This window comes from Bufo gargarizans, chromosome 7 (assembly GCF_014858855.1).
Source record: "Bufo gargarizans isolate SCDJY-AF-19 chromosome 7, ASM1485885v1, whole genome shotgun sequence".
NCBI lineage: Eukaryota > Metazoa > Chordata > Amphibia > Anura > Bufonidae > Bufo > Bufo gargarizans.
The window spans coordinates 17,159,677-17,186,139 of NC_058086.1; the positions used below are offsets into that span (position 1 = coordinate 17,159,677).

Sequence of the window (26,463 nt, forward strand, 5' to 3'; positions counted from 1 at the left end):
GAACAAAAAATGTGCTTTGACGGACACTAAATATCTTGCCCAGCAACAACAGTACAGCGGTGGGTAACGAGAGATTTAGAGGGATTTAAATTTGAGGCCTAGTATTTAGGCGCTGGGTCACCGGTATGGATTTAGTGACAGAATTAGACTTGGAAATGCACAGAAGCGTGTGTGTGAAGTTATTCTGAATGACCCAATGTGCACCTTCAATATTATATACCCTTTTAGGGATAGATTTCAAATAGCTCTGATATAGCAGAAACCACTAAATTATGAAATTGCTAAATTGGGAATTGTACTTCAACCCAGAACAAAAAATGTGCTTTGACGGACACTAAATATCTTGCCCAGCAACAACAGTACAGCGGTAACGAGAGATTTAGAGGGATTTAAATTTGAGGCCTAGTATTTAGGCGCTGGGTGACAGGTATGGGTTTAGTGACAGAATTAGACTTGGAAATACACAGTAGCGGGTGTGTGTGAAGTTATTCTGAATGACCCTATGTGCACCTTCAATATTATATACCCTTTTAGGGATAGATTTCAAATAGCTCTGATATAGCAGAAACCACTAAATTATGAAATTGCTAAATTGGGAATTGTACTTCAACCCAGAACAAAAAATGTGCTTTGACGGACACTAAATATCTTGCCCAGCAACAACAGTACAGCGGTGGGTAACGAGAGATTTAGAGGGATTTAAATTTGAGGCCTAGTATTTAGGCGCTGGGTCACCGGTATGGATTTAGTGACAGAATTAGACTTGGAAATGCACAGAAGCGTGTGTGTGAAGTTATTCTGAATGACCCAATGTGCACCTTCAATATTATATACCCTTTTAGGGATAGATTTCAAATAGCTCTGATATAGCAGAAACCACTAAATTATGAAATTGCTAAATTGGGAATTGTACTTCAACCCAGAACAAAAAATGTGCTTTGACGGACACTAAATATCTTGCCCAGCAACAACAGTACAGCGGTAACGAGAGATTTAGAGGGATTTAAATTTGAGGCCTAGTATTTAGGCGCTGGGTGACAGGTATGGGTTTAGTGACAGAATTAGACTTGGAAATACACAGTAGCGGGTGTGTGTGAAGTTATTCTGAATGACCCAATGTGCACCTTCAATATTATATACCCTTTTTGGGATAGATTTCAAATAGCTCTGATATAGCAGGAACCACTAAATTATGAAATTGCTAAATTGGGAATTGTACTTCAACCCAGAACAAAAAATGTGCTTTGACGGACACTAAATATCTTGCCCAGCAACAACAGTACAGCGGTAACGAGAGATTTAGCGGGATATAAATTTGAGGCCTAGTATTTAGGCGCTGGGTCACCGGTATGGATTTAGTGACAGAATTAGACTTGGAAATGCACAGAAGCGTGTGTGTGAAGTTATTCTGAATGACCCTATGTGCACCTTCAATATTATATACCCTTTTAGGGATAGATTTCAAATAGCTCTGATATAGCAGAAACCACTAAATTATGAAATTGCTAAATTGGGAATTGTACTTCAACCCAGAACAAAAAATGTGCTTTGACGGACACTAAATATCTTGCCCAGCAACAACAGTACAGCGGTAACGAGAGATTTAGAGGGATTTAAATTTGAGGCCTAGTATTTAGGCGCTGGGTGACAGGTATGGGTTTAGTGACAGAATTAGACTTGGAAATACACAGTAGCGGGTGTGTGTGAAGTTATTCTGAATGACCCAATGTGCACCTTCAATATTATATACCCTTTTAGGGATAGATTCCAAATAGCTCTGATATAGCAGGAACCACTAAATTATGAAATTGCTAAATTGGGAATTGTACTTCAACCCAGAACAAAAAATGTGCTTTGACGGACACTAAATATCTTGCCCAGCAACAACAGTACAGCGGTAACGAGAGATTTAGAGGGATTTAAATTTGAGGCCTAGTATTTAGGCGCTGGGTGACAGGTATGGGTTTAGTGACAGAATTAGACTTGGAAATACACAGTAGCGGGTGTGTGTGAAGTTATTCTGAATGACCCAATGTGCACCTTCAATATTATATACCCTTTTAGGGATAGATTCCAAATAGCTCTGATATAGCAGGAACCACTAAATTATGAAATTGCTAAATTGGGAATTGTACTTCAACCCAGAACAAAAAATGTGCTTTGACGGACACTAAATATCTTGCCCAGCAACAACAGTACAGCGGTAACGAGAGATTTAGAGGGATTTAAATTTGAGGCCTAGTATTTAGGCGCTGGGTGACAGGTATGGGTTTAGTGACAGAATTAGACTTGGAAATACACAGTAGCGGGTGTGTGTGAAGTTATTCTGAATGACCCAATGTGCACCTTCAATATTATATACCCTTTTTGGGATAGATTTCAAATAGCTCTGATATAGCAGGAACCACTAAATTATGAAATTGCTAAATTGGGAATTGTATTTCAACCCAGAACAAGAAATGTGCTTGAACGGACACTAAATAACTCGCCCAGCTACAGCACTAGGGACAGATTTAGCTGGATATAAATTTGAGGCCTAGTATTTAGGCGCTGGGTGACCGGTATGGATTTAGTGACAGAATTAGACTGGGATATGGCCAAAAAATAAACAGACTATTGCTGGTTAAATGCACTTGGTGTGACAGCTTCACCCTGATGTAGGCTTTAGCCAAAAAACAACCACACCATTGAGGGTTAAATGCACTTGGTGACAGGCGCAGCTTGCCCCTGATTTTGTATATGGCCAAAAAATGAACAGACTATTGCTGGTTAAATGCACTTGGTGTGACAGCTTCACCCTGATGTAGGCTTTAGCCAAAAAACAACCACACCATTGAGGGTTAAATGCACTTGGTGACAGGCGCAGCTTGCCCCTGATTTTGTATATGGCCAAAAAATGAACAGACTATTGCTGGTTAAATGCACTTGGTGTCACAGCTTCACCCTGATGTAGGCTTTAGCCAAAAAACAACCACACCATTGAGGGTTAAATGCACTTGGTGACAGGCGCAGCTTGCCCCTGATTTTGTATATGGCCAAAAAATGAACAGACTATTGCTGGTTAAATGCACTTGGTGTGACAGCTTCACCCTGATGTAGGCTTTAGCCAAAAAACAACCACACCATTGAGGGTTAAATGCACTTGGTCGCAGCTTGTGCTGGCGCACCACAAGACACAAAATGGCCGCCGATCACCCCAGAAAAATGAGACTGACAAACGGTCTGTGCAGCCTAAAAACAGTGAGCAATTGAGGATCAGCAGCTCAATGATCCACAGCTGCAGATCGATCAGTTAATCAAGTCCTTTGGAGGAGTTAATCTGCCTAATCTCGCCCTACTGTCGCAGCCGCAACCTCTCCCTACGCTAATCAGAGCAGAGTGACGGGCGGCGCTATGTGACTCCAGCTTAAATAGAGGCTGGGTCACATGGTGCTCTGGCCAATCACAGCCATGCCAATAGTAGGCATGGCTGTGATGGCCTCTTGGGGCAAGTAGTATGACGCTTGTTGATTGGCTGCTTTGCAGCCTTTCAAAAAGCGCCAAGAAAGCGTCACAAAAGCGCCAAGAAAGCGACGAACACCGAACCCGAACCCGGACTTTTACGAAAATGTCCGGGTTCGGGTCCGTGTCACGGACACCCCAAAATTCGGTACGAACCCGAACTATACAGTTCGAGTTCGCTCATCCCTACACATGATGTATATAATGTATTAATGGTTATTTGTTTCCCCTTTCAGACGGCGTATTCAAGATGACACTTGCGATTTTGCGGATCGTTTTATATTTGATACTTTATCTTTATTATCATTTTGCAAGTTTGTATTTGATTATGAATAATTTTGGTATTAGATTGTTATACTTTGTATAGATTCCATTACTTTCTGTGTAGGCTGGTGTATACACCTACCACTTGTGATTGACAGATGGCTATGGCCGCCTTATCTGGGCGTATGACATCACCCCACGTGTGTGTGTGTGTGTGTGTGTGGGGGGGGGGGAATTACTATAACTTGAGATTAGCATCATTTTGCAAAATTTTTGCTGACGAAGGCTGGACGGGCCAAAGCGCGTCCATTTATTGTTAATATTGATGGAATAAATATCAAGCATATGAATTGAAGACGCCGTTGTCCGCTGGGATTCCTTTACTGCTGTCTTGGAGCTCTCTCTTTTCCTGTGCGGAGTAGAAGTCGAGTGCTGATCTTTTTCACTAGATACTGCCTGGTATCAGGATTAGGCACTCCACCATGCTTGTATGTCTCAGTTTGGCTAGGGTGCGAGTGACTAAGCCGGTCTCAACCCTCTATATGACTCATGGATGACCAGGATTCACCTTTGAAAAAAGCCTTTGGCAAATGGCAGCGTAATATCGGGAGAAGTCCATATGAAAGAAATGCTATAATTGGAGGCCCACAGTTGACTAACTTTGTAAACTCTGATTATTATTTTTTTTATATATGTGGAGGCTCTGAAAAGTGAAGCGGCATATGCTGATGCTACAGCAATAAAAAAATATTATTAAAATCCTGCACTTCGTTAAATGCAGGGCCTCGTTGCACATTTAGGTCAATAACACTAATTTTGCAAAATACTCATTCTACACTATGGATAAGGCAACATGCACACGACCATATGTGTTTTGCGGTCCACAAAATGCCATACTTTTTTTTTGGGCGGATCCATTGTAACAATGCCTAAAACGGGCAAGAATAGGACATACTGATTTTTCCGGACCCACTGAAACGAATGGGTCTGCATCCTAGCCGCCAAAAAAAAAAAAAAAAAACACACGGAACAGACACGGAAACAAACGCTAGTGTGCATGAGGCCTTACTCTGAGAAGTCATCTATCCTTAAAGAGGGTTTCCGGTACTTTTAAGCTAATGTACTTGTTTAATGTTTTACGTATCGTAGAATCGCTAACAGGGATGTGACAAAAGTCTCTGGCATATGCTAAGTCTTTAGCTGACACTCTAGGATTCTTCTTCACCTCATTGAGCAGTCTGCACTGTGCTCTCGCAGTCCTCTTTACAGGACGGCCACTCCTAGGGAGAGTAGCAGCAGTGCTGAACTTTCTCCATTTATAGACAATTTGTCTTACCGTGGACTGATGAACAGCAAGGCTTTTGGAGATACTTTTTAATCGTAGGTCTTCTGAGAGCTCTTTAGTGCTTCTTGTGAAAAGTAAACCCAGAACTGGTGTGTGTTTTTTTTATAGGGCAGGGCAGCTGTAACCAACACCTCCAATCTCATCTCATTGATTGGAGGTGTCAGCCAACTGGAGTCCAATTAGCTCTTGGAGATGTCATTAGTCTAGGGGTTCACATACTTTTTCCACCTGCACTGTGAATGTTTATATGGTGTGTTCAATAAAAAAAACATGGTAACATTTAATTCTTTGTGTGTTATTAGTTTAAGCAGACTGTGATTGTCTATTGTTGTGACTTAGATGAAGATCAGATCACATTTTATGACCAATTTGTGCAGAAATCCATATCATTCGAAAGGGTTCACATACTTTTTCTTGCAACCGTAGGCTAATTTCTGTATAGTAGATGAGCCCCTATATGTAAATCTGCTAGGTTGAACTGTTTAAAAGAAGTTGACCAAAAGTGGCCAACCAGTTTATTACCTTTACAATGTAACTGGCAAGAACATAAAAGGGGCACATGAGCTCAAACAATTATTTTCTTCTAATACGTGTACAAAATAGATTTATGGCAATTGCTTGAACCTTCACAACTCTGTGTTGGTATACTTAGTCTATATACCTGACATACCATCAGCCATGATTTAATACATAATAATCCCCATATACTGTCAGTCACAACAACCACTACAATAACCGCTGCTTACTACAAAACGTTGCAATTAGTTATAGGAAATGACAACTTCATAAGCACCCATCACCAAGTGTATCGCTGCGCAGTCCCCCATACAGAATCATTGCATTCCACTCACATACATAATGTCACGCCAGGGAGCATGTAGACAGGTGACTTTCTTATCAATGATTAGTCATACAGATTTCAGCTTTATCACAGTCAGGATTATTAGAGAGAACAATTCATTCTGCCGTCTTTTTTCGGATTGGTACAGAAGTTTTTGCTTGTGTCCACAGTCACTGAAAGATATTATAAGCCTTGTGTGATCTTCAGATATCACCCACCCACCACGAGTGGACATGCGGACTTCTAGTAAGACAGTTAAGGCACTGACACAAATATGCTAGACACACCAAGTGTTAATACACTGGTCCAAAAAAAAAAAAAAAAAGGCAGGTGGTCATAGTTATTTATACAGTCTTTCCTCTACCCTCTGAAACCACATCTTCTGGCTTTGCCCTCATGTACCATTCAACCCAAGATCCATCATATATGGCAGTGTCCTCTTTCCCACAGAGAAACGCGGCCAGGGCAATATGGCAGGCTGTGACTCCAGAGCCACACGAGGCTACAAGACGACTAGAGAGGTCGATGCCTTTCTCCTGGAACAGACTCCGGAGCTCTTCAGGTGATTTCTCACTGCCATCACTTGTGAGGAAGCTTGGGAAAGGGAGATTTAATGACCCAGGGATATGTCCAGGTTCAATGCCTTCAAAATGAAGATACAGAAAGACAGTTAAACGGATGGCTGATTACACTGACTCCATCCTTATAACGAAGCAAATAAAGTAGACAGATATTTGTTAAATTCCATAAGATGTGCAAGTTTTTTTTTTTATGCAGTTTTTGAAGCCAAAGCCAGGAACGAATCATAAACGGAGGACACAAAAGCAAAACGAAACGGGCGGCCCATTATAGAAATGCCTATTCTTGTCTGCAAAACAGACAAGAACAGGACATGATCAATCATTTTTGCGGCTCCGATGCGGAACCAAACTAGGTTCGTGTGAATGCACCCTAAGGCCCCTTGCAGATGAGTGTGTCTGGATAAGGTCCGGATGTGTTGCACCAAACCCGTGCGAGTAGGTACGCAATTGCAGTCAGTTTTGACTGCGATTGCGTTCAGTTGTTCAGTTTTTATCATGCGGGTGCAATGTGTTTTGCACGCGCGTGAAAAAGAAAACTGAATGTGGTACCCAGACCCGAACTTCTTCACAGAGTTATTTTCCCTTATAACATGGTTATAAGGGAAAATAAGAGCATTCTGAATACAGAATGCATAGTACAAAAAAATAAATAATTTAACTCACCTTAATCCACTTGTTTGCGCAGCCGGCATCTCTGTCTTCTTCTTTGAGGAATAGGACCTTTGATGACATCACTGCGCTCATCACATGGTCCATTACATGATCTTTTACCATGGTGATGGATGATGTGATGAGCATAGTGATGTCATCAAAGGTCCTTTTCCTGAGCACAGCAAAGAAGGAGACAGAAGAGAAGCATGGCTGCGTGATCAAGTGGATTAAGGTGAGAGTTATATTATTTTATATTTTTTTTTTTTAACCCCTCCAGCCCTATTGTACCATGCATTCTGTATTAAGAATGCTATTATTTTCCCTTATAACCATGGTATAAAGGAAAATAATAATGATCGGGTCCCCATCCCGATAGTCTCCTAGCAACCGTGCGTGAAAAATCACACCGTATCCGCACTTGCTTGCGATTTTCACCCAGCCCCATTTAATTCTATGGGGCCTGTGTTGTGTGAAAAACGTAGAATATAGAACATGCTGCGATTTTTACGCAACGCACAAGTGATGCGTTCACGTCACACATCGTACCCGCGCGGAAAACTCGCTCATGCAAAAGGCGCCTAAGGGTAGGTTCACGAAGTTTTTTGGAGGAGGTTTTGAGGCAGATTTTCCAGCCAAATGCAAGCTAAAACCAGAAGTGAACCCCAGGGCAAAAGTAGAAAGATCTATGGCTCTTCTCTGAAAAATCAAAATCAAATGCTGACCGTGTGAGTGACGAGTCCATCAATATGGGGACTTAGAGGTTAAGGCTACATTCACACGAACGTATTTGGTTTCTGTGTCCGTTCCATTTTTTAAAATCTTTTTTTTTGCGGATAGAATGCAGACCCATTAATTTCAATGGATCTGAAAGAAAAAAAAAAAAATATATAATAATTTAAAATTACATCCATTTTGTTACAATGGATCCGCAAAAAAGACTTTTTGCGGACTGCAAAAACACTGATGTCAGCCATTTTTTTGCGGATCCATTGTAACAAAATGGACATGTTCAACATGTTCTATTTTTTTTTCTGTAGGGCTACGGAACAGACATACGGATAGCACACGGTGAGCTGTACACTTTATTATTATTTTTTGTGGATCCATTGAAATGAATGGGCCTACATCCTATCCACAAAAAAAAAAAAAAAAAAGAAGAAAACGTAACGGACACAAACGAAATACGTTCATGTGAATGTAGCCCAAGTCTAAGTAATACATGGTCTACTCTACCTGCTTAACAAGATCCTATGCACTTTGTGGACCCTTAGTAACTTACAGGTGCCTTTAAACGCTTACTGAAGTGGTTTTCCCATCTTGTAAAGGGATGGCTTATGGCTATGATAAGCCATCACTTTACGAATTGTGGGGTCTATTCACTGGGACCCCAACCAATCCTGAGATTAAGGCGCCACAGCTCTTCTCTACCTCGGTGATACTTTTACTGCACAATTGGGTAGCCGGGAAGCGAAAACTAAGGTGGGGAAGCAATATATATGATCTGTGGTGGTCTGGATCGTGAGCATGAAGGCACCACAGCATCAAACACAATGATTTATCCTAAAGCATAGAAGCTAAAACTGGCCATACACTTTGAATAACTGTTGCATGATCTATTTGGCTGACCGCTATCCGCCTCCCTCCAGTCTTCCCCATACACGTTTGGATGAACGTGTCTGTATATTCTATTGGGAGAGTGGAGAAAGCCTCTGGCAGACACTTCTCCGGTGGCTTTGTCTGATCCTTGTCTCCCCCCCAACATTATCTGTCAGGTGAGTCAATAGTGCCCCACACAAATTAGTGTGTTGGCTGAACTACCCATTCTCAGCAGGTTCGGCTGACGAAAGACTAAAATGTATGGCCAGCAGAGATAAGAGCAAAAAAAGAGGCAGAGCAACCTGGGCTCCAACGAAGTGAATGCCGCTCCTGGGCACTTGCGAGCTCCAATTTACATACGAAAAATCCCCCGTTTTTTGCCTCGGGTGAACTTTAGAAGAACACAACAAAAAGGTACCATTTGAATCATCTACAGTCATGCTACAGCGCTATGCAAGCGGTCTATAATGTCAAAATGTGGTGACAGACTCCCTTTAAGGGCGAGATTTATCAAGACCTGTGTGCACGCCTTGCCATAAATTAAAATAGATCCTCCAGCTGTCCGTGCACCCAGAATGAAATCTATACCGCCTGTAGGTGCTGTAGATTTCAGTCATTATTTATGACTGAAAAGCGGTATACCTAAGTGAGGAGGGCAGCCTAATGGCATTTAAAGAAGTGCAAACCTACCGTTCTTTTACACGTGATGATAATCAGAATAAAAATAAGGTGTTTAAAGCATGATGACATTAAACTAACAACAAATATGATTTACATACAAACCCAACCTCACCTTCTCTGGGTTCAGGTTCAAGCCCTCTGAATCTTCCCTCCACTCTTGCATCTACCATTTGAAATGTCTTGTTTTCCACATTCTCTACCATCTCCTCATGTCCTACAACTTGGGATGTGTTCAGCATTGCTTGGAACTCAGTTGGCTGTGGACGGGGCTCCTTCCCAGAGTTTACTGGATGTCCTTCTCTAAGCCAAGCTTTAAGGCCACCATCCAACACCGAGACACGGGGATGTCCAAATACTCTAAACATCCACCACAGCCGAGGAGCACTGTAAGAGCCAAAATCACTTGCATCATATACAATGACATGGCTGTTATTGGATACCCCAAGCCGTCCTGCATATTCAGAAAACTGTTCTGCGGTGGGTAGCATATGGTCATATGGGGAGGTACGATCACTGCAAGCATCAATGTCAAAGAAGTAAGCTCCAGGAATATGGCGTTCCTTGTACTCACGCCATGCGTCCCGTCCAGTTTTGGGAAGATGCCATGAAGCATCAAGAATACGAAGGGTTCCCTTTACAGATGAGCCAGGCCGTATAGATTCCCACAGCCATCGAGGAGAAACCACGGCACGGGGCAGAAGCTGGGTCATGATGAAAGTACTAGAACAGAACTAAGACAAAAATACAGATAAATGTAAGAGCTGTTCACAGAGGAGAACTAGGTACATACGTAGGCCAACAAAAAACTAATTTAGGAACGTGCTGTTAAATAGGCTGCACTTAGTTTTGCATAAAGCATCTATAAAAGACACTAGAGTTATGAACCAAAATAACCTAAATGGTCACTGCACACGTTGCAGATTACATGCAGTTTTTCTGCACAGAAAAAAAAAAAAAGAAAAAAGGAAGGCCTCTTTCACACTGGCGCGTGCGCCCCGTTGCCGTATTGCGGACCGCATTTGCAGATCCGCAATACACGGGTGCCATTCCGCATCACGGATGCAGACCCATTCACTTGAATGGCTCTGCAAATCCGGAGTTGCGGAATGGAACCACGGAACGGAACCACTGTGGAGTGCTTCCGTGGGGTTGCGTCCTGTACTTCCGTTCCGCAAAAAGATAGGACCTATTCTATCTTTTTGCGGAATGGCCAGATCGCAGACCCATTCAAGTGAATGGGTCCGCGATCCGCTGCCCCACGGACTGTGCTCGTGCATTGCGGCCCGCATTTTGCGGGCCGCAGCACGACCACGGGGCGCACACGCCAGTGTAAAAGAGGCCTTATACAGTACCAGCAAAGTGAATGTGAGAATGCGATGTGCCAAATCTCATCTTCACACACACTGCATAGTTTTGTAAAATTTCAAAATCTGTAAAATGTCACGTTTGTGCGATTCTGCATCCTAGGCTACTTTCATACTAGCGGTTTTCTTTTCCGGCATAGAGTTCCGTCACAGGGGCTCTATACCGGAAAAGAACTGATCAGGCATATCCCCATGCATTCTGAATGGAGAGTAATCCGTTCAGGATGCATCAGGCAAAAGAGAAAAACCGTCCTTCAGCAAGTAGTAAATAAAAGAGCCCTTGCCCTGCGCGATCCAGTCATGTCTTTCTCCGATGCTAACATCAGTGGGGCTGTCTAGGTGAAAATATGAGTATGTCCAGGTTCAGATCTGAATCCAGAAAACCCCTTTGAGGCTCTGTGCACAGTAGGGTTAGTTTACATGTTACACCGTTCTTCGTTTCCCCCCTGCGCTGCCAGACAAATGACCCAATTTATGATGAGGTCTGTGCCTGACTGGAGTAGTTTTTACTCCTGTTTAACCCTTTCATGACCAAAGGGAATTGATGCCCTAGTGTCCAGGTCAAAATTTACAAATCTGACATGCGTCACTTTATGTGGTAATAGCTTTGGAACACTTTTACTTATCCAAGCCATTCTGAGATTGTTTTCTCGTGACACATTGTACTTAGGACGTTACAAGGCTTAGAAGCAATTCTTAAAATTTGTAAGAAAATTTCCAAAACCCACTTTAAGGACCAGTTCAGGTCTGAAGTCACTTTATGGGGCTTACATAGTGGAAATCCCCCCATAAATGACCCCATTGTAGAAACTACACCCCTCAAGTTACTTAAAACCAATTTTACAAACGTTATTAACCCTTTAGGTGTTCCACAAGAATTAAAGGAAAATGAAGATTCAATTTCTAAATTTCACTTTTTTTTAGCAGATTTTCTATTTTATTTATTTTTTTCTTTAACACATTAAGGGTTAACAGCCAAACAAAACTCAATATTTATTACTCTGATTCTGCGGTTTACAGAAACACCCCACATGTGGTCGTAAACTGATGTAAGGGCACACGGTAGGGCGCAGAAGGAAAGGAACACCGTATGGTTTTTGGAAGGCAGATTTTGCTGGATTGGTTTTCTGAACGCCATATGTTTTTTTATTTTTCTACCGATCGTCTTGTGCAGGGGCTCGTTTTTTGCAGAAAGAGTTGAGGTTTTTATTTGTACCATTTTTGGTACATATGATTTTTTGATCATTCATTATTACACTTTATGGGGCAAGGTGGCCCAAAAATTGGCTGTTTTGTAAAAGTTTTTTATTAATTTTTTTAACAGCGTTCATCTGAAGGATTAGGTCATGTGACAGTTTTATAGAGCAGATCGTTACGGACGTGGCAATACCCAATATGTATACTTTTTCTTATTTAAGTTTTACACAATAATAGCATTTCTAAAATCCCACAAAAATGATGTTTTAGTGTCTCCATAGTCTGAGAGCCATAGCTTTTTTATTTTTTGGGCGATTGTCTTAAATATGGGCTCATTTTTTGCAGGATGAGGTAACGGTTTCATTGGTACTATTTTGGGGTATATATGCCTTTTTGATCGCTTGGTGTTGCACTTTTTGTGATGTAAGGTGACAAAAATGGCTTATTTTTTTACACCGTTTTTATTTTTTATGGTGTTTATTGGACGGGGTTGATGATGTGATATATTTATAGAGATGGTCATTACGGACGCGGTGACACCTAATATGTGTGTTTTTTGTTTTGTTTTTTATAGGAAAAGGCAATTAATTTTTTAAATTTTTATTTATTTATTTTAACTTTTATTATTTATCAGTTCCCTCTTGGATCTTGCATTGCAAAGTATAATACAATCAGATGCCCTGTAGGTGGCAGCACCGGACGCCTATGCCATGGCAACCGGAAGCCTTTGCAAAGCCCCCTCCCTCTATTAACCCCATGGATGCTACTGCGGCATCTATGGGGTTACAGCAGTGTCAGCATAGAGCTGACACACACTGCTGATGGCGGCGGCTCACACACTGAAAATCTGATGGGCAACTAAGCTAAGCAAGTTTAAAAAAATATATATATATATATATATATATATATATATATATATATATATATATATATATATCCTAATTTCCCAATTTCCCTGGTTCTGTTCTGGCCCTGCACTGCTAAGGGAGTGGCTACAAGAGCTGCCCTGAGTGACATGTCTGCCTGCTGGGAGACTCTGCAGCATGTTGTATGTGTAGGACTACAAGTCCCAGCTGTATAATGACACTGCTAATACACACAGGATCTTCCCCCTAGCTTCTTGTGCAATGCTCTCTCTAGTCCTTCAGCTCCTGTGCCCAGAATTGTCTCCTCACTGCCTGCAGAGCTACCCAGTATGTGCAGCTGACGGGGTTAAGAATCCTAGCAGAGAGAAGACGGCAGTTAAGGGGGCGTGGCCAGCACAGTGACTTGTTTACAGGCTTATAAACGACCTTTATCAGAGCAGGGAGAGAAGCTGACAGTACAGGTCATGTGACCCTCAGTGACACATGAGAAACCAGCCACTGGAGATAAGTGAGTTAATTGGAAAGCTTTTATATTTGCTTAGTTAGGAACATAGAAAGAACAAAAAAAATAACTTGGATAACCCCTTTAAGAGGCATTCCGTTTTGATCCGTCATAATAGAGGTCTATGGGAATCATAATGAATCCATCTGGTTCCTGTTATGCAAGACGGAAAACAAAGTCCTGTCGACAGAACTGTTGTGTCCGTTCTACATAACGGGAACCAGACGGGTCTGTTAGGATTCCTATAGACTTCTATTATGACTGATCAAACGGAATGCCTTCCGTTTTGCATTCCGTCATAATACAAGTCTATGGGCAGCATAACCGATCCGTCCTAGTTTCGGTTATGCAGGACTGGACTCCTGCATAATGGATCCATTATACTGCCCATAGACTTGTATTATGAAGGATCAAAACGGAATGCCTCCTAAAGGCTTCCGTTTTGACTTCGGTCTTATGGATGCCGTTATTTCCCATTATAACGGAATACATAACGCTGATGTGAACCCCCCCCCCCCCCCCCCCCCCCTATCCCTTACTCACATCACTGTTCGGTCAAAACCAGGACTGGAGCCTCCACAGACATAAGGTATAGGGGCAAGATTGGCACCTGTTCTGGGCTCACAATCACTGATGTGTAATTGAGGCTTCAGTGTAAAAATCCATATACATCTCCTCGCCCCTCTCCTCTTTTTATACATTTTACCGCACAAGGTCTGGATTGTATTCTCTCTCAGTGTATAGAGCAGCTGTGAGCCCTGTGCACATGGTGGCATGACGTGGGCACTGAAGGGCAATGGCCTGGCCATAAAAAAAGCAGATAAACACTCCCTGGACTTTATCAGGACTGTGTACACTGGCAACTGCAGCTAATGAGGCGGCAAAGTGCAGCGGACACAGTGTTAAATTGCTCATATGTAATAGAGCGGAGCCATTTCTGCAGGAGCAGGGGGGAGGGGGGGGGGGGGGGGGGAAACTACTGACCACAGAGAATGAATTTCATTACCGGAAATTTATTCTCGCTTTGTTTGGTTGTAAAAGGTGAATTTCGTTATGGAGTCCGTTACCATGGACCATAATGCAATTCTATGACTAAATGTCTTTAGAGGCATGCCGTTATTAATTCCGTCATAATAGAAGTCCTCTCCTGCATAACGGAAATGGGATGGATCCGTTATGCAGCCCATAGACTTCTATTATGACGGAATTAATAACGGAATGCCTTCTAAAGGCATTCCCTCATAGAATTGTATTATAGTCCGTGTTAAACGGACTCCATAATGAAATTCACCTTTTACCACCAAACGAAGCGTGAACGAATTTCATAAGCAGAAATTCGCTCATCTCTAACTGACTGGCTGCAGGCAACTACTTACGGCACACATAGGGCAGCGAGCACATGATAAGGCGGCCATATTCCCACTATCCTCCTCCACAATACGGAGCAGAATAGCACATGTTTTATAATCTGCAAAACAGACACACGAATCTGCAAAAAAATATGGGACGTGTGCATAACCCTATGGCAGGGCTCGACAAATCCCAGGCGCCAGGTTGCCATGGCGACCAGGAATTTAGTCCTGGCGCTTGGGTATGGGCGATGGGTGCGGAGCGCCGTTCTGTCCGGAGGCAGCACAGGAGTGGAGATGAGCGGAGGGCTGTGCGACGGTGCCTTAGGTTCCCTATACCCAGCTGCTCTTTGGACACGCTCCCCGCCCATGGCTGAGCGTACGCGGCGGAAGTCCACTGTGGCGGCGCTTGGTTCGCGCTGGTGGCGGCCCCGGGGTGTGATGAGGAGAAGCTCCGTCCTGCTCCCAGCGGGCTCGGGCCTCCCATCTGCTTTATAAGCGGAATGCAGAGTCCGGCCTGGCAGCACATTAAGCGGCTCCTGTGTCTGATGGGCCGGAGGCCTGGCCTGCTGTGCGGGGCCATAGCACTGACCTGCGCCCTCCTGGTGGCTCTCAGGTTCACCTGCAGGTAACTACCCCCAGTGCACATTACTAGGGGTGGGCCGAAAATATCGGCCGAAAATGCACCTAATCTGTTTCTGCCGATATTTTTACATATCGGCCGGAAATAGCGGGGAGCGACTGGGAGGAGGAGCTGGGGGCCGGTGCGTTCACTGTGCTCCGGCCCCCAGCTCCAGTAGTTATAAAATGTTGTACAATTAATAAGCATTCTATTCATTTGGCCCCCCTCTGCAGTATTACATTCAATACAGCCACTTCCTACTCACAGGGCTGTGCTGGCCGGCCGGGCAGCCGAGCGGCAGCGTCACGACTGACGTCACATGCCTGCGCCGCCTCCTTCATTCAGAAAGTAGGCCGGGCACATGACGTCAGTCGTGACGCTGCCGCTCCTCTGCCCGGCCGGCCAGCACAGCCCTGTGAGTAGGATGTGGCTGTATTGAATGTAATACTGCAGAGGGGGCCTCATGAATAGAATGCTTATTAATTGTACAACATTTTATAACTACTGGAGCTGGAGGCCGGAGCACAGTGAACGCACCGGCCCCCAGCTCCTCCTCCCAGTCCCTCCCCGCTATTTTCTATTAATTGTACAATGGGGGGGGGGGGGGTCTGTGGATGGCACTGTTATGGGGTGGGTGGGGGTCTGTGGATGGCACTGTTATGGGGTGGGTGGGGGTCTGTGGATGGCACTGTTATGGGGTGGGTGGGGGTCTGTGGATGGCACTGTTATGGGGTGGGTGGGGGTCTGTGGATGGCACTGTTATGGGGTGGGTGGGGGTCTGTGGATGGCACTGTTATGGGGTGGGTGGGGGTCTGTGGATGGCACTGTTATGGGGTGGGTGGGGGTCTGTGGATGGCACTGTTATGAGGTGGGGGGGTCTGTGGATGGCACTGTTATGAGGTGGGGGGGTCTGTGGATGGCACTGTTATGAGGTGGGGGGGTCTGTGGATGGCACTGTTATGAGGTGGGGGGGTCTGTGGATGGCACTGTTATGAGGTGGGGGGGTCTGTGGATGGCACTGTTATGAGGTGGGGGGGTCTGTGGATGGCACTGTTATGAGGTGGGGGGGTCTGTGGATGGCACTGTTATGAGGTGGGGGGGTCTGTGGATGGCACTGTTATGAGGTGGGGGGGTCTGTGGATGGCACTGTTATGAGGTGGGGGGGTCTGTGGATGGCACTGTTATGGGGTGGGTGGGGGTCTGTGGATGGCACTGTTATGGGGTGGGTGGGGGTCTGTGGATGGCACTGTTATGGGGTGGGTGGGGGTCTGTGGATGGCACTGTAATGGGGTGGGTGGGGGTCTGTGGATGGCACTGTTATGGGGTGGGTGGGGGTCTGTGGATGGCACTGTTATGAGGTGGGGGGGTCTGTGGATGGCACTGTTATGAGGTGGGGGGGTCTGTGGATGGCACTGTTATGAGGTGGGGGGGTCTGTGGATGGCACTGTTATGGGGTGGGGGGTCTTTTAAAAGTATTTGGGCAAAAAGGCAGTTTCGGTTTCGGTTAAGGGGTATCCTGAATTTTCGGTTTCGCACCAGAATTTTCATTTCGGTGCACCCCTACACATTACTACTACTCTCATCCAAGTGAGGCAGGAGCCTGAGGTGTCAGCACATGTACACTGTATGCCATAGTCCTATATAATGTACATATATCATGGTCCTGTATACTGCGCATGTAACATGGTATACAGCACGTACACTGAATGTCATAGTCCTATATACTGCATATGTACCACGGTATACAGCACATGTACACTGTATGCCATAGTCCTATATACTGTACATATATCATGGTCCTGTATACTGCGTATGTAACATGGTATACAGCACGTACACTGAATGTCATAGTCCTATATACTGCATATGTACCACGGTATACAGCACATGTACACTGCATATGTACCACGGTATACAGCACATGTACACTGCATATGTACCACAGTATACAGCACATGTACCACGGTATACAGCACATGTACCACGGTATACAGCACATGTACCACGGTATGCCATAGTCCTATATACTGTACATATATTATGGTCCTGTATACTGCGTATGTAACATGGTATACAGCACGTACACTGAATGTCATAGTCCTATATACTGCATATGTACCACGGTATACAGCACATGTACACTGCATATGTACCACGGTATACAGCACATGTACACTGCATATGTACCACGGTATACAGCACATGTACACTGCATATGTACCACGGTATACAGCACATGTACACTGCATATGTACCACGGTATACAGCACATGTACACTGCATATGTACCACAGTATACAGTGTATGCCATAGTCCTATATACTGTACATATATCATGGTCCTGTATACTGCGTATGTAACATGGTATACAGCACGTACACTGAATGTCATAGTCCTATATACTGCATATGTACCACGGTATACAGCACATGTACACTGCATATGTACCACGGTATACAGCACATGTACACTGCATATGTACCACGGTATACAGCACATGTACACTGCATATGTACCACGGTATACAGCACATGTACCACGGTATACGTACCACGGTATACAGCACATGTACCACGGTATACAGCACATGTACCACGGTATACAGCACATGTACCACGGTATATGTACCATGGTATACAGCACATGTACACTGCATGTGTACCATGGTATACAGCATTATTGGGGGGCGGGGAGCACTATGGGGGCATCTACTGGGGGCTTTATGATGCGGCTCCGCCTGGCTCCTAACTTTTTTAGCTGGCTCCTAGATACCAAGGAAATTTGTCTAGCCCTGCCCTATAGAAATGAATGGGTCAGTGTGCCCTCTGCAAAATAAGCGCCTAGCACATGGATGAATAATACAGTTGTGAGGACTAATGGGGTCATTTATCAAACTGGGGTAAAGTAGAACTGGCTTAGTTGCCCATAGCAACCAATCAGATTCCACCTTTCATTTTTCACAGCTCCTTTGGAAAATGAAAGAAGGAATCTGATTGGTTGCTATGGGCAACTAAACCAGTTCTACTTTGCAACAGTTTGATAAATGACCCCTAAGTCTGCTATTGTCCTCCGTCCTGTCAACTTTTCCAGACCCATTCTTAGCACCAGTGGCTTCGTAAATTTGGTGATCAATCTGAAAATGATACTTTGATATATTTACAAAAAAAAGGGGGGGGGGGGGGGAAATGGTGTTGATTCACTGATAACTCTGCCCCCTGGGTCCTCCACATCCAGAAGACTGCGCATTTCATGCCCCATTATGGGCAGAGGCACAAGAGCGTTTAATGCGCATGTGCCAGCCCGTTCATCCCGATCTGGCCGGCCTCGTGCCTCTGCCCATAATGGGGAATGAAGTGCGCAGGCGCGGCAAATCTGTTGAACGGCGCTGGGTTTCTCACTAAGAGGAGGACGTAATCAGCAGAACCCAGGGCAGGAGAGAGGGGTGAAAGGGGAGGGGTTTGGTATAAAAAGCGACGAGGGGCCTGGGCAAAGGCCGCATGAACGCCGCCCCTGGGCACCTATAGAAGCTAATTAACAAATTGAATGAAAAAAGTGTTTTTCCTGAGAAAAAACTGCAATGGACGGCAATATGGAAGGCAGCATTCTAATATGGGGACTGGAATGGAGATCCTGAGGTTAGTGCTCTATAATGGTGATTTTAGGTGTAGACTCCCTTTAATACACCCCAAACTACTCCTAAAGCGGCACCTGAAGACGCCCTGCACCCCAGACCCTGAAACTAGTGCAAATGCAACCGCACAGTGGCTGCAAACCTGCAAGAGGGACTGCCCTGCAAGCCTGGAGCCCATAACTGCAGTACTACAACGCCCAGCAAGTCTGCTACATACTGCTTCCAACAAGCTGAGCTAAAATAGCTGCAGTACAGGTATATACTGCATATGTTATCCCGGCACGGTCCTCGGAGCACTCACCACAGCCTGTCACCTCTGCCAGCTGTCGTTGTCCTTCCTGTCACATCCCGGGTCCCGCCTCCCTCCCTCCTCGGCCTCCAGTACCAGACACTTCCTGGTCAGTGCCCACTCACCGCCTGCAGCACAGCACGTCTCAGGACGAAACCAATTGGGGAAAAGGGGATGGGGTGCGAAAGAGGAATGCAGCCACACAACACAGTAGTGTAGGAGCAGCTCACTTCGGTAACTGAGGGAGGTGGCAAAGAATTCATTGAAAATAAAAATAAGCTCGCCCGAAGAGAGCACGCAACGATAGTGTCCCCCACGCTACAATGGTATGATCCGGGGAATGGAGCCTGGACTCTTTCCAGTGAAGGAGACGATGTCACGTGATCAATGTGAGCTGCAGTCACGTGGGGAAGTAGTAGAATAACAATTATTAGCTCCTAGGAACATGGAACATGTGTGGCTTCCTCAGAGGGCCTAGTAAGTTGTAGAAAGGAATGCATAGGATTCAACCACTACATGAGTGTATTTGGTTTCTCTGGGGCCCCAAGCAAAATTATATCTGGGGGCCCCAGTCACTCCTTAAAGGAGTTTTAAAGGTGCATGTGTCAGCAGATTTGTACCTGTGACACTGGCTGATCTGTTGCATGTGCGCTAATGGCAGCTGAATAGATCTGTGTTGGTCCCATGTTCATGTGCCTGCATTGCTAAGAAAAATGATGTTTTATATATGCAAATGAGCCTCTAGGAGCAATGGGGGCGTTGCCATTACACCTAGAGGCTCTGCTCTCTATGGATCTGCAATAAAAATGTGATCATGCCTGGCTGGTCCTGTCAATCAAAGTGAAGAGCGCGGCAGTTGCAGAGAGAGCAGAGCCTCCAGGTGTAATGGTAACACCCCTATTGCTCCTAGAGGCTCATTTGCATATATTAATAAATTTTTCCCAGCAATAAAGATACATATGAACATGGGACCAACACAGATGTCTTCAGCTGCCAAGCGCACATGTGACAGGTCAGCCAGGTTCATAGGTACAAATCTGCTGACAGATGCCCTTTAATATTCATGACTTAACCTCAGGATAGGTTATCAATATCAGATCAGTAGAGATCTGACACCCGGCAACCCCTCTGATCAGCTGTTTGAAGAGACTGCGGCATTTTAGTGAGAACTGCGACCTCTCCCTAGGTCATTTGACATCACATAAATCAGTCACATAAATCAGTCAAGTGAATGGGGCTGAGCTGCAATAGCAAGCACAGTCGCTATGCATTGGAGGGCGCTGTTCTTGGGAGGCTGAGGCGCTCACCCGAGTGCTGATGTGGTTTCGTACAGCTGATTGGCAGGGGGTGCTGTGTGTCAGCCCCCCACCGATCAGGTATTGATGACCTATCCTGAGTGTCAAAAAAGTAAAAATAAAGATAAAAAATATAAAAATAGTCGTAGCTATTCATACAGTGAAACTCATAATGAAAAAAAAAATCAATATAGCCGATTTAGTGTTTTTTTGTCGATTCACCTCCCAAAATAATTTTTTAAAAAGTAATACAACACCCCATAGTGGTATCAATAAACACTACAGATCAGCCCGCAAAAAATTATCCCCCACACAGCTCTTTAGATGTAAATATAAATAAGTTATGAGGGTCAAAAAATGGAGATGCAAAGAATAAACTTATTTTTCCCAAAGTTTTTTTATTTTCAAACACAAGAAAAACTATATAAATGTGGTTTCGCTGTAATCATACTGACCCGGAGAATTAAGGTAACAGGTCTGTTTTACGGCACAGGGAATACCATAAAAACAAAACCCATAAATCTGGCGGAATTGAATTTTTTTCCAATTCCACACCATTTGGAATTCTTTTCAGCTTCCCGCTATAACGTTCGCGATATAAAATAGTGCCAATAGAAAGTGCAACTTATCCCGCAAAAAAAAGCCCCCATACGTCTATGTGAACGGAAAAGTTATGGCTCCGGGAAGGCAGGGAGTAAAAAATGAAAATGCAAACATAGAAAATTGCTGCACAAATGGAAATTTTAAAAAAGCTGAAACTCACCTATCCCAGTCCCCACTCACTTCTTCCTGCCGTCCGTCTCTGGCAGCACAATGCAGTGACGCCCCTGTGCCACCTGTGCTGGGCACTGACTTCATCAGCCGACTTCCACCCAAGTAGACCACAGACATTCTGGGGTCTATCAGAGTAAGGCCTCATGCACACGACAGTATTTTTTCACTGTCCGCAAAACGGGGTTCCGTTGGTCCATGATCCGTTTTTTCGTCCGTGGGTCTTCCTTGATTTTTGGAGGATCCACGGACATAAAAAAAAAGTTATTTTGGTGTCCGCCTGGCCGTGCGGAGCCAAACGGATCCGTTCTGAATTACAATGCAAGTCAATGGGGACGGATCCGTTTGACGTTGACACAATATTGTGCAATTGCAAACGGATCCGTCCCCATTGACTTTCAATGTAAAGTCTGGAGTCCCATTTATACCATCGGATCGGAGTTTTCTCCAATCCGATGGTATATTTTAACTTGAAGCGTCCCCATCACCATGGGAACGCCTCTATGTTAGAATATACTGTCGGATGTGAGTTACATCGTGAAAACTCATATCTGACAGTATATTCTAACACAGAGGCGTTCCCATGGTGATGGGGACGTTTCTAGTTAAAATATACTACAAACTGTGTACATGACTGCCCCCTGCTGCCTGGCAGCACCCGATCTCTTACAGGGGGCCCTGATCAGCAGACCCCCCCCCCCAGTTTGAATATCATTGGTGGCCAGTGCGGACCCCCCTCCCTCCCTCTATTGTATTAATACGTTGGTGGCACAGTGTGCGGCCTCCCCCGGCCCCCCATTCCTCCCTCTATTGTAATAAGAACATTGGTGGCCAGTGTGTGGCCTCCCCTCTCCCCCCCGATCATTGGTGGCAGCGGAGTTCCGATCGGAGTCCCAGTTTAATCGCTGGGGCTCCGATCGGTAACCATGGCAACCAGGATGCTACTGCAGTCCTGGTTGCCATGGTTACTTAGCAATAGTAGAAGCATCATACTTACCTGCTGGCTGCTGCGATGTCTGTGTCCGGCTGGGAGCTCCTCCTACTGGTAAGTGACAGTTCATTTAGCAATGCGCCATACAGACCTGTCACTTACCAGTAGGAGGAGCTCCCGGCCGGACACAGACATCGCAGCAGCCAGCAGGTAAGTATGATGCTTCTACTATTGCTAAGTAACCATGGCAACCAGGACTGCAGTAGCGTCCTGGTTGCCATGGTTACCGATCGGAGCCCCAGCGATTAAACTGGGACTCCGATCGGAACTCCGCTGCCACCACATGTTCTTATTACAATAGAGGGAGGGAGGGGGGGCGGGGGAGGCCGCACACTGCGCCACCAACGTATTAATATAATAGAGGGAGGGGGGGGCCGGAGGAGGCCGCACACTAGCCACCAATGTTCTTATTACAAGGGAGGGAGGGGGGGCGGGGGAGGCCGCACACTGTGCCACCAACGTATTAATACAATAGAGGGGGGGGGGCGAGGGAGGCCGCACACTGGTCACGAAGTGAAAACTCAGCTCTGAAAAAGCTTTTATTCAGACGGATCTTCGGATCCGTCTGTATGAAAGTAACCTACGGCCACGGACACGGATGCCAATCTTGTGTGCGTCCGTGTTTTTTCACGGACCCATTGACTTGAATGGGTCCGTGAACCGTTGTCCGTCCAAAAAATAGGACAGGTCCTATTTTTTTGACAGACAGGATACACGGATCACGGTCTTGGCTGCAAAACGGTGCATTTTCCGATTTTTCCACGGACCCATTGAAAGTCAATGGGTCCGCGAAAAAAAAAAACGGAAAACAGCACAACGGCCACGGATGCACACAACGGTTGTGTGCATGAGGCCTAATGGTAAACAACCAACACTTGTTTCCCTATACTTACTGCGTAAGCGATCCGGTATCACCTTTAGCGTAACCAATCTTAAGATACATAGATCAAATTCAAAATAACAAATCATAACTCCATCAACAATTGTATTTCAAATAATCATCAATTTTATTAGTACTCACAGAGTTATAACCATTTCTGGCCTCACAGACATTAAGAACATTTAAAAATCCTAATCAGACTGCGGGTATATGGCAATTTATAATTCATTCATATAAAGTGCAAGTGCAACAGTATATATGGGAAAATACAATCAGTGCATACAAGTAATGTTCTCCTGTCCACAATGTATGGTCACGGAATCAGACTTCCGATCCTGGATCCACCGGACCTTAACATACACACTGCCATAATAGGATAACATTTATCTAGCAGGTAAATAAGCATACTGACCCAAAAATCTGCCACAACCCGTCAGACTGTGCCCCGACGCGCATTTCGCCGTCAGCTTTTTCAAGGGGTAATGATATTAGGTACCTAGCCAGGTATATATGGCCACAAGAGTGGGCGGAGTTTGATACATTCAACCAATAAGTGATGTTCAGACCAGTGATGGGACGGGCGATATAAGTCCTCATCTGCACAAGTTCAAATTACCGATTTCATTTAATGTGGAGCGCGAACCTCCGCACACCGCTGGTGCCTGCATTCGCGGTCGCAGCGATGACGCAGGATGGCCGCGCTCCTTGGAGCACAGAGCGTCCCACGTCAGAGCCCTGACAGCGCCAGCACGCCCGTGGCTGAGCAGAAGGGCGCGCGCACTACGAACACCATCTTGAGTAAGGGAATAGACTTCATCCGACCCTACAGTGTGTCCAAATATCACCCTCACACTTCGCCATTATTCAGGATTTGAGCTCATCATTTGAGCTGCATGTAAAAAACAGAGTTGTACTATGACCGTGATATCACAATTCTAAACCCATCTCCCCCCTCCCAAAGTCTAAAAGACCACAACGATAATAGACACAGGTATACTGCATCTATAAAATATTCACTAGAATCCCAGAGGAAATATACCATACTTAATACGTGACATCAAATATAACAGTGTTCTCTTGTATTAATACAATAAATCTAAAGTCATTGTAATATATAAGATTACAGTGAAATTTGCTACAACAATTCATTTAAAGTGACAGTGCATCCAATCATTTAAAAATGTTGACGAATTCGTCACATAATGATCAATTGTCCTGATTATATAGTCCTCCATTTTTTATATCTATCTCAATGCATTTAAAGTGACAGTGCATGTGTTGTTACAACCTTTTAAGCGGATCCACCACAGGGTGACCCATTGTACTAAATATATACCCCTACATCACTACAATCCATATCATAGACCCAATTAATACACACGTGCATGACATGGATTGTATGTGTGTGTGCTCCATACTGACTTATCATTCCAGTCCATAACATAGAATGATAATGTCCAAAATCACAACCTACAGAAATACAATTCAGAAAAAAGGAGAAAATTATACATCGATGGATATACTCGTGAATGTAGGGGATCCATGGGGTCCAGGGGTGCGCGCCCCGGAAAAATCGGAACGCCCAACCCCGAAGCCCAGCCCCCACATCCACCACCATATGGAAACATAGATTATACCCAATTATAAAATGTTATCATATTATAACTTATATGTGTCTAACACAGAGCCCACTAGGTGCAAATAATGGTGACAAAGGCATCATGGAGGAGATGGGCTTCCAATGTTCTTATTCCATGGTCATATCACACATATATCCTACATATGAAGGTAAGGGAGAAGACACATTAGTAACTATCACAACTCATGACCACACAATCCCGGCTAGAGGGATACTAAAACAATAAGTTTTTATTATTATTACACTACTTAAAACACCACAATTCAAGGATGATGCTGCACCCTGCAAGAACAAAGCAAATGGGATCTTATCATTTAGGCCATATGGTGTTTGCGTATTCAATTTCACAATCCACTTGCTTTCAACCTGCTCCAGTCATCTGAATAGGTTTCCACCCCGCGCACCGAGGGAGACCCTATCTATCCCCCTAAATTTTAGATCTTGCCAACAATTGTTGTGTTTTTGGCGAAAATGTTTCGCAATCGGTTTGAGCTTTAAAAGTTTGTCCCTGTCCTCATCACCTATCTTAGCTGCCGCCCGAATATCTTTTTGATGTTCTTGTATGCGAATCCGTAATCCATGGGTCGTCATACCAATATATATCAGGCCACACGGACATGTGGCATTATATATAACACCTGTAACACTACAGTTAATAAAATGTACAATATTTTAACTCACTTTCTCAGAGGAATCCTCAAAGGTTTTGGTCTTCACGATGGCTCTACATGTTGTACAGAGTCCACATGGTACTGATCCCTATTTGGGGCCCTTGGATTCAAATATAAATCCAGATTTAGGTGGTATGTAGTGGCTCCTCACCAGGATATCCTTAAGATTCCTACTGCGTTTCGCCACAAACATAGGGGTGGGTGTTAATATTCTTCCCAAATCAACATCCGATTTCAAAATTGGCCAGAATTTTTTAAAAATACCTCTCATGCTGTGCCACTGTGTATTGTAGTTGGTTATCATACGTACAGTGGACAGCGCTGATGAGTCATTTTGAGTTTTTGAAGATAGTAGAGACTCCCTCGACGTATTAATAGCACGCATATACCCATGTTGTATGTCGCATTGATTGTAACCACGTTGTGTAAATCGGTTCTTTAGGGTATCCGACTCCCTTTCAAAGTCTTCTCTTGATGTACAAATATGTTTTGCCCTTAAAAATTGGCCAAAGGGTATTGAGCTTTTCTGATGCTTAGGGTGAAAGGAGGTAGCATGAAGCAGAGAGTTGACGACAGTAGATTTTCTATGGACCGAAGTTCCCAGGTCACCATTTGTTGTTATTTTGATACTTATATCCAAAAATTCTATCTCCTTTTGACTCACCGTATTAGTTAAGATGATGTTCCATTCATTCTTATTCAGCTTTTCCAAAAACAAATTCAAAGACTCTCGTGACCCCTGCGAGAGTCTCATCATCTATAAATCGCATCCATGAAATTACCTCCCCATCCACTTTATCCATAGATACCTGTACAACCTGTCGTTCCCAATTCCCTAAAAATAGATTTGCATACGAGGGTGCGCATGTCGCACCCATCGCCACTCCTCGCTTTTGTAAATAATGCTGATATTTAAATGAAAAATAATTGTGCCTC

At 44.4% G+C, this 26,463-nt stretch overlaps 1 protein-coding gene across 1 annotated transcript; it reads right to left on the reverse strand.

Annotated features, from left to right (window-relative positions):
* Positions 1-5,586: 5,586 nt before the first annotated feature.
* Positions 5,587-19,447, reverse strand: MPST (mercaptopyruvate sulfurtransferase). Its single transcript, XM_044300885.1, has 3 exons — positions 19,293-19,447; positions 9,573-10,191; positions 5,587-6,594 (listed from the first exon to the last, which is right to left on the reverse strand). Exons 2-3 carry the CDS (start codon positions 10,168-10,170, stop codon positions 6,296-6,298), a joined length of 897 nt encoding a protein of 298 aa, XP_044156820.1. The 5' UTR covers positions 10,171-10,191; positions 19,293-19,447; the 3' UTR covers positions 5,587-6,295.
* Between the last annotated feature and the right edge of the window lie 7,016 nt (positions 19,448-26,463).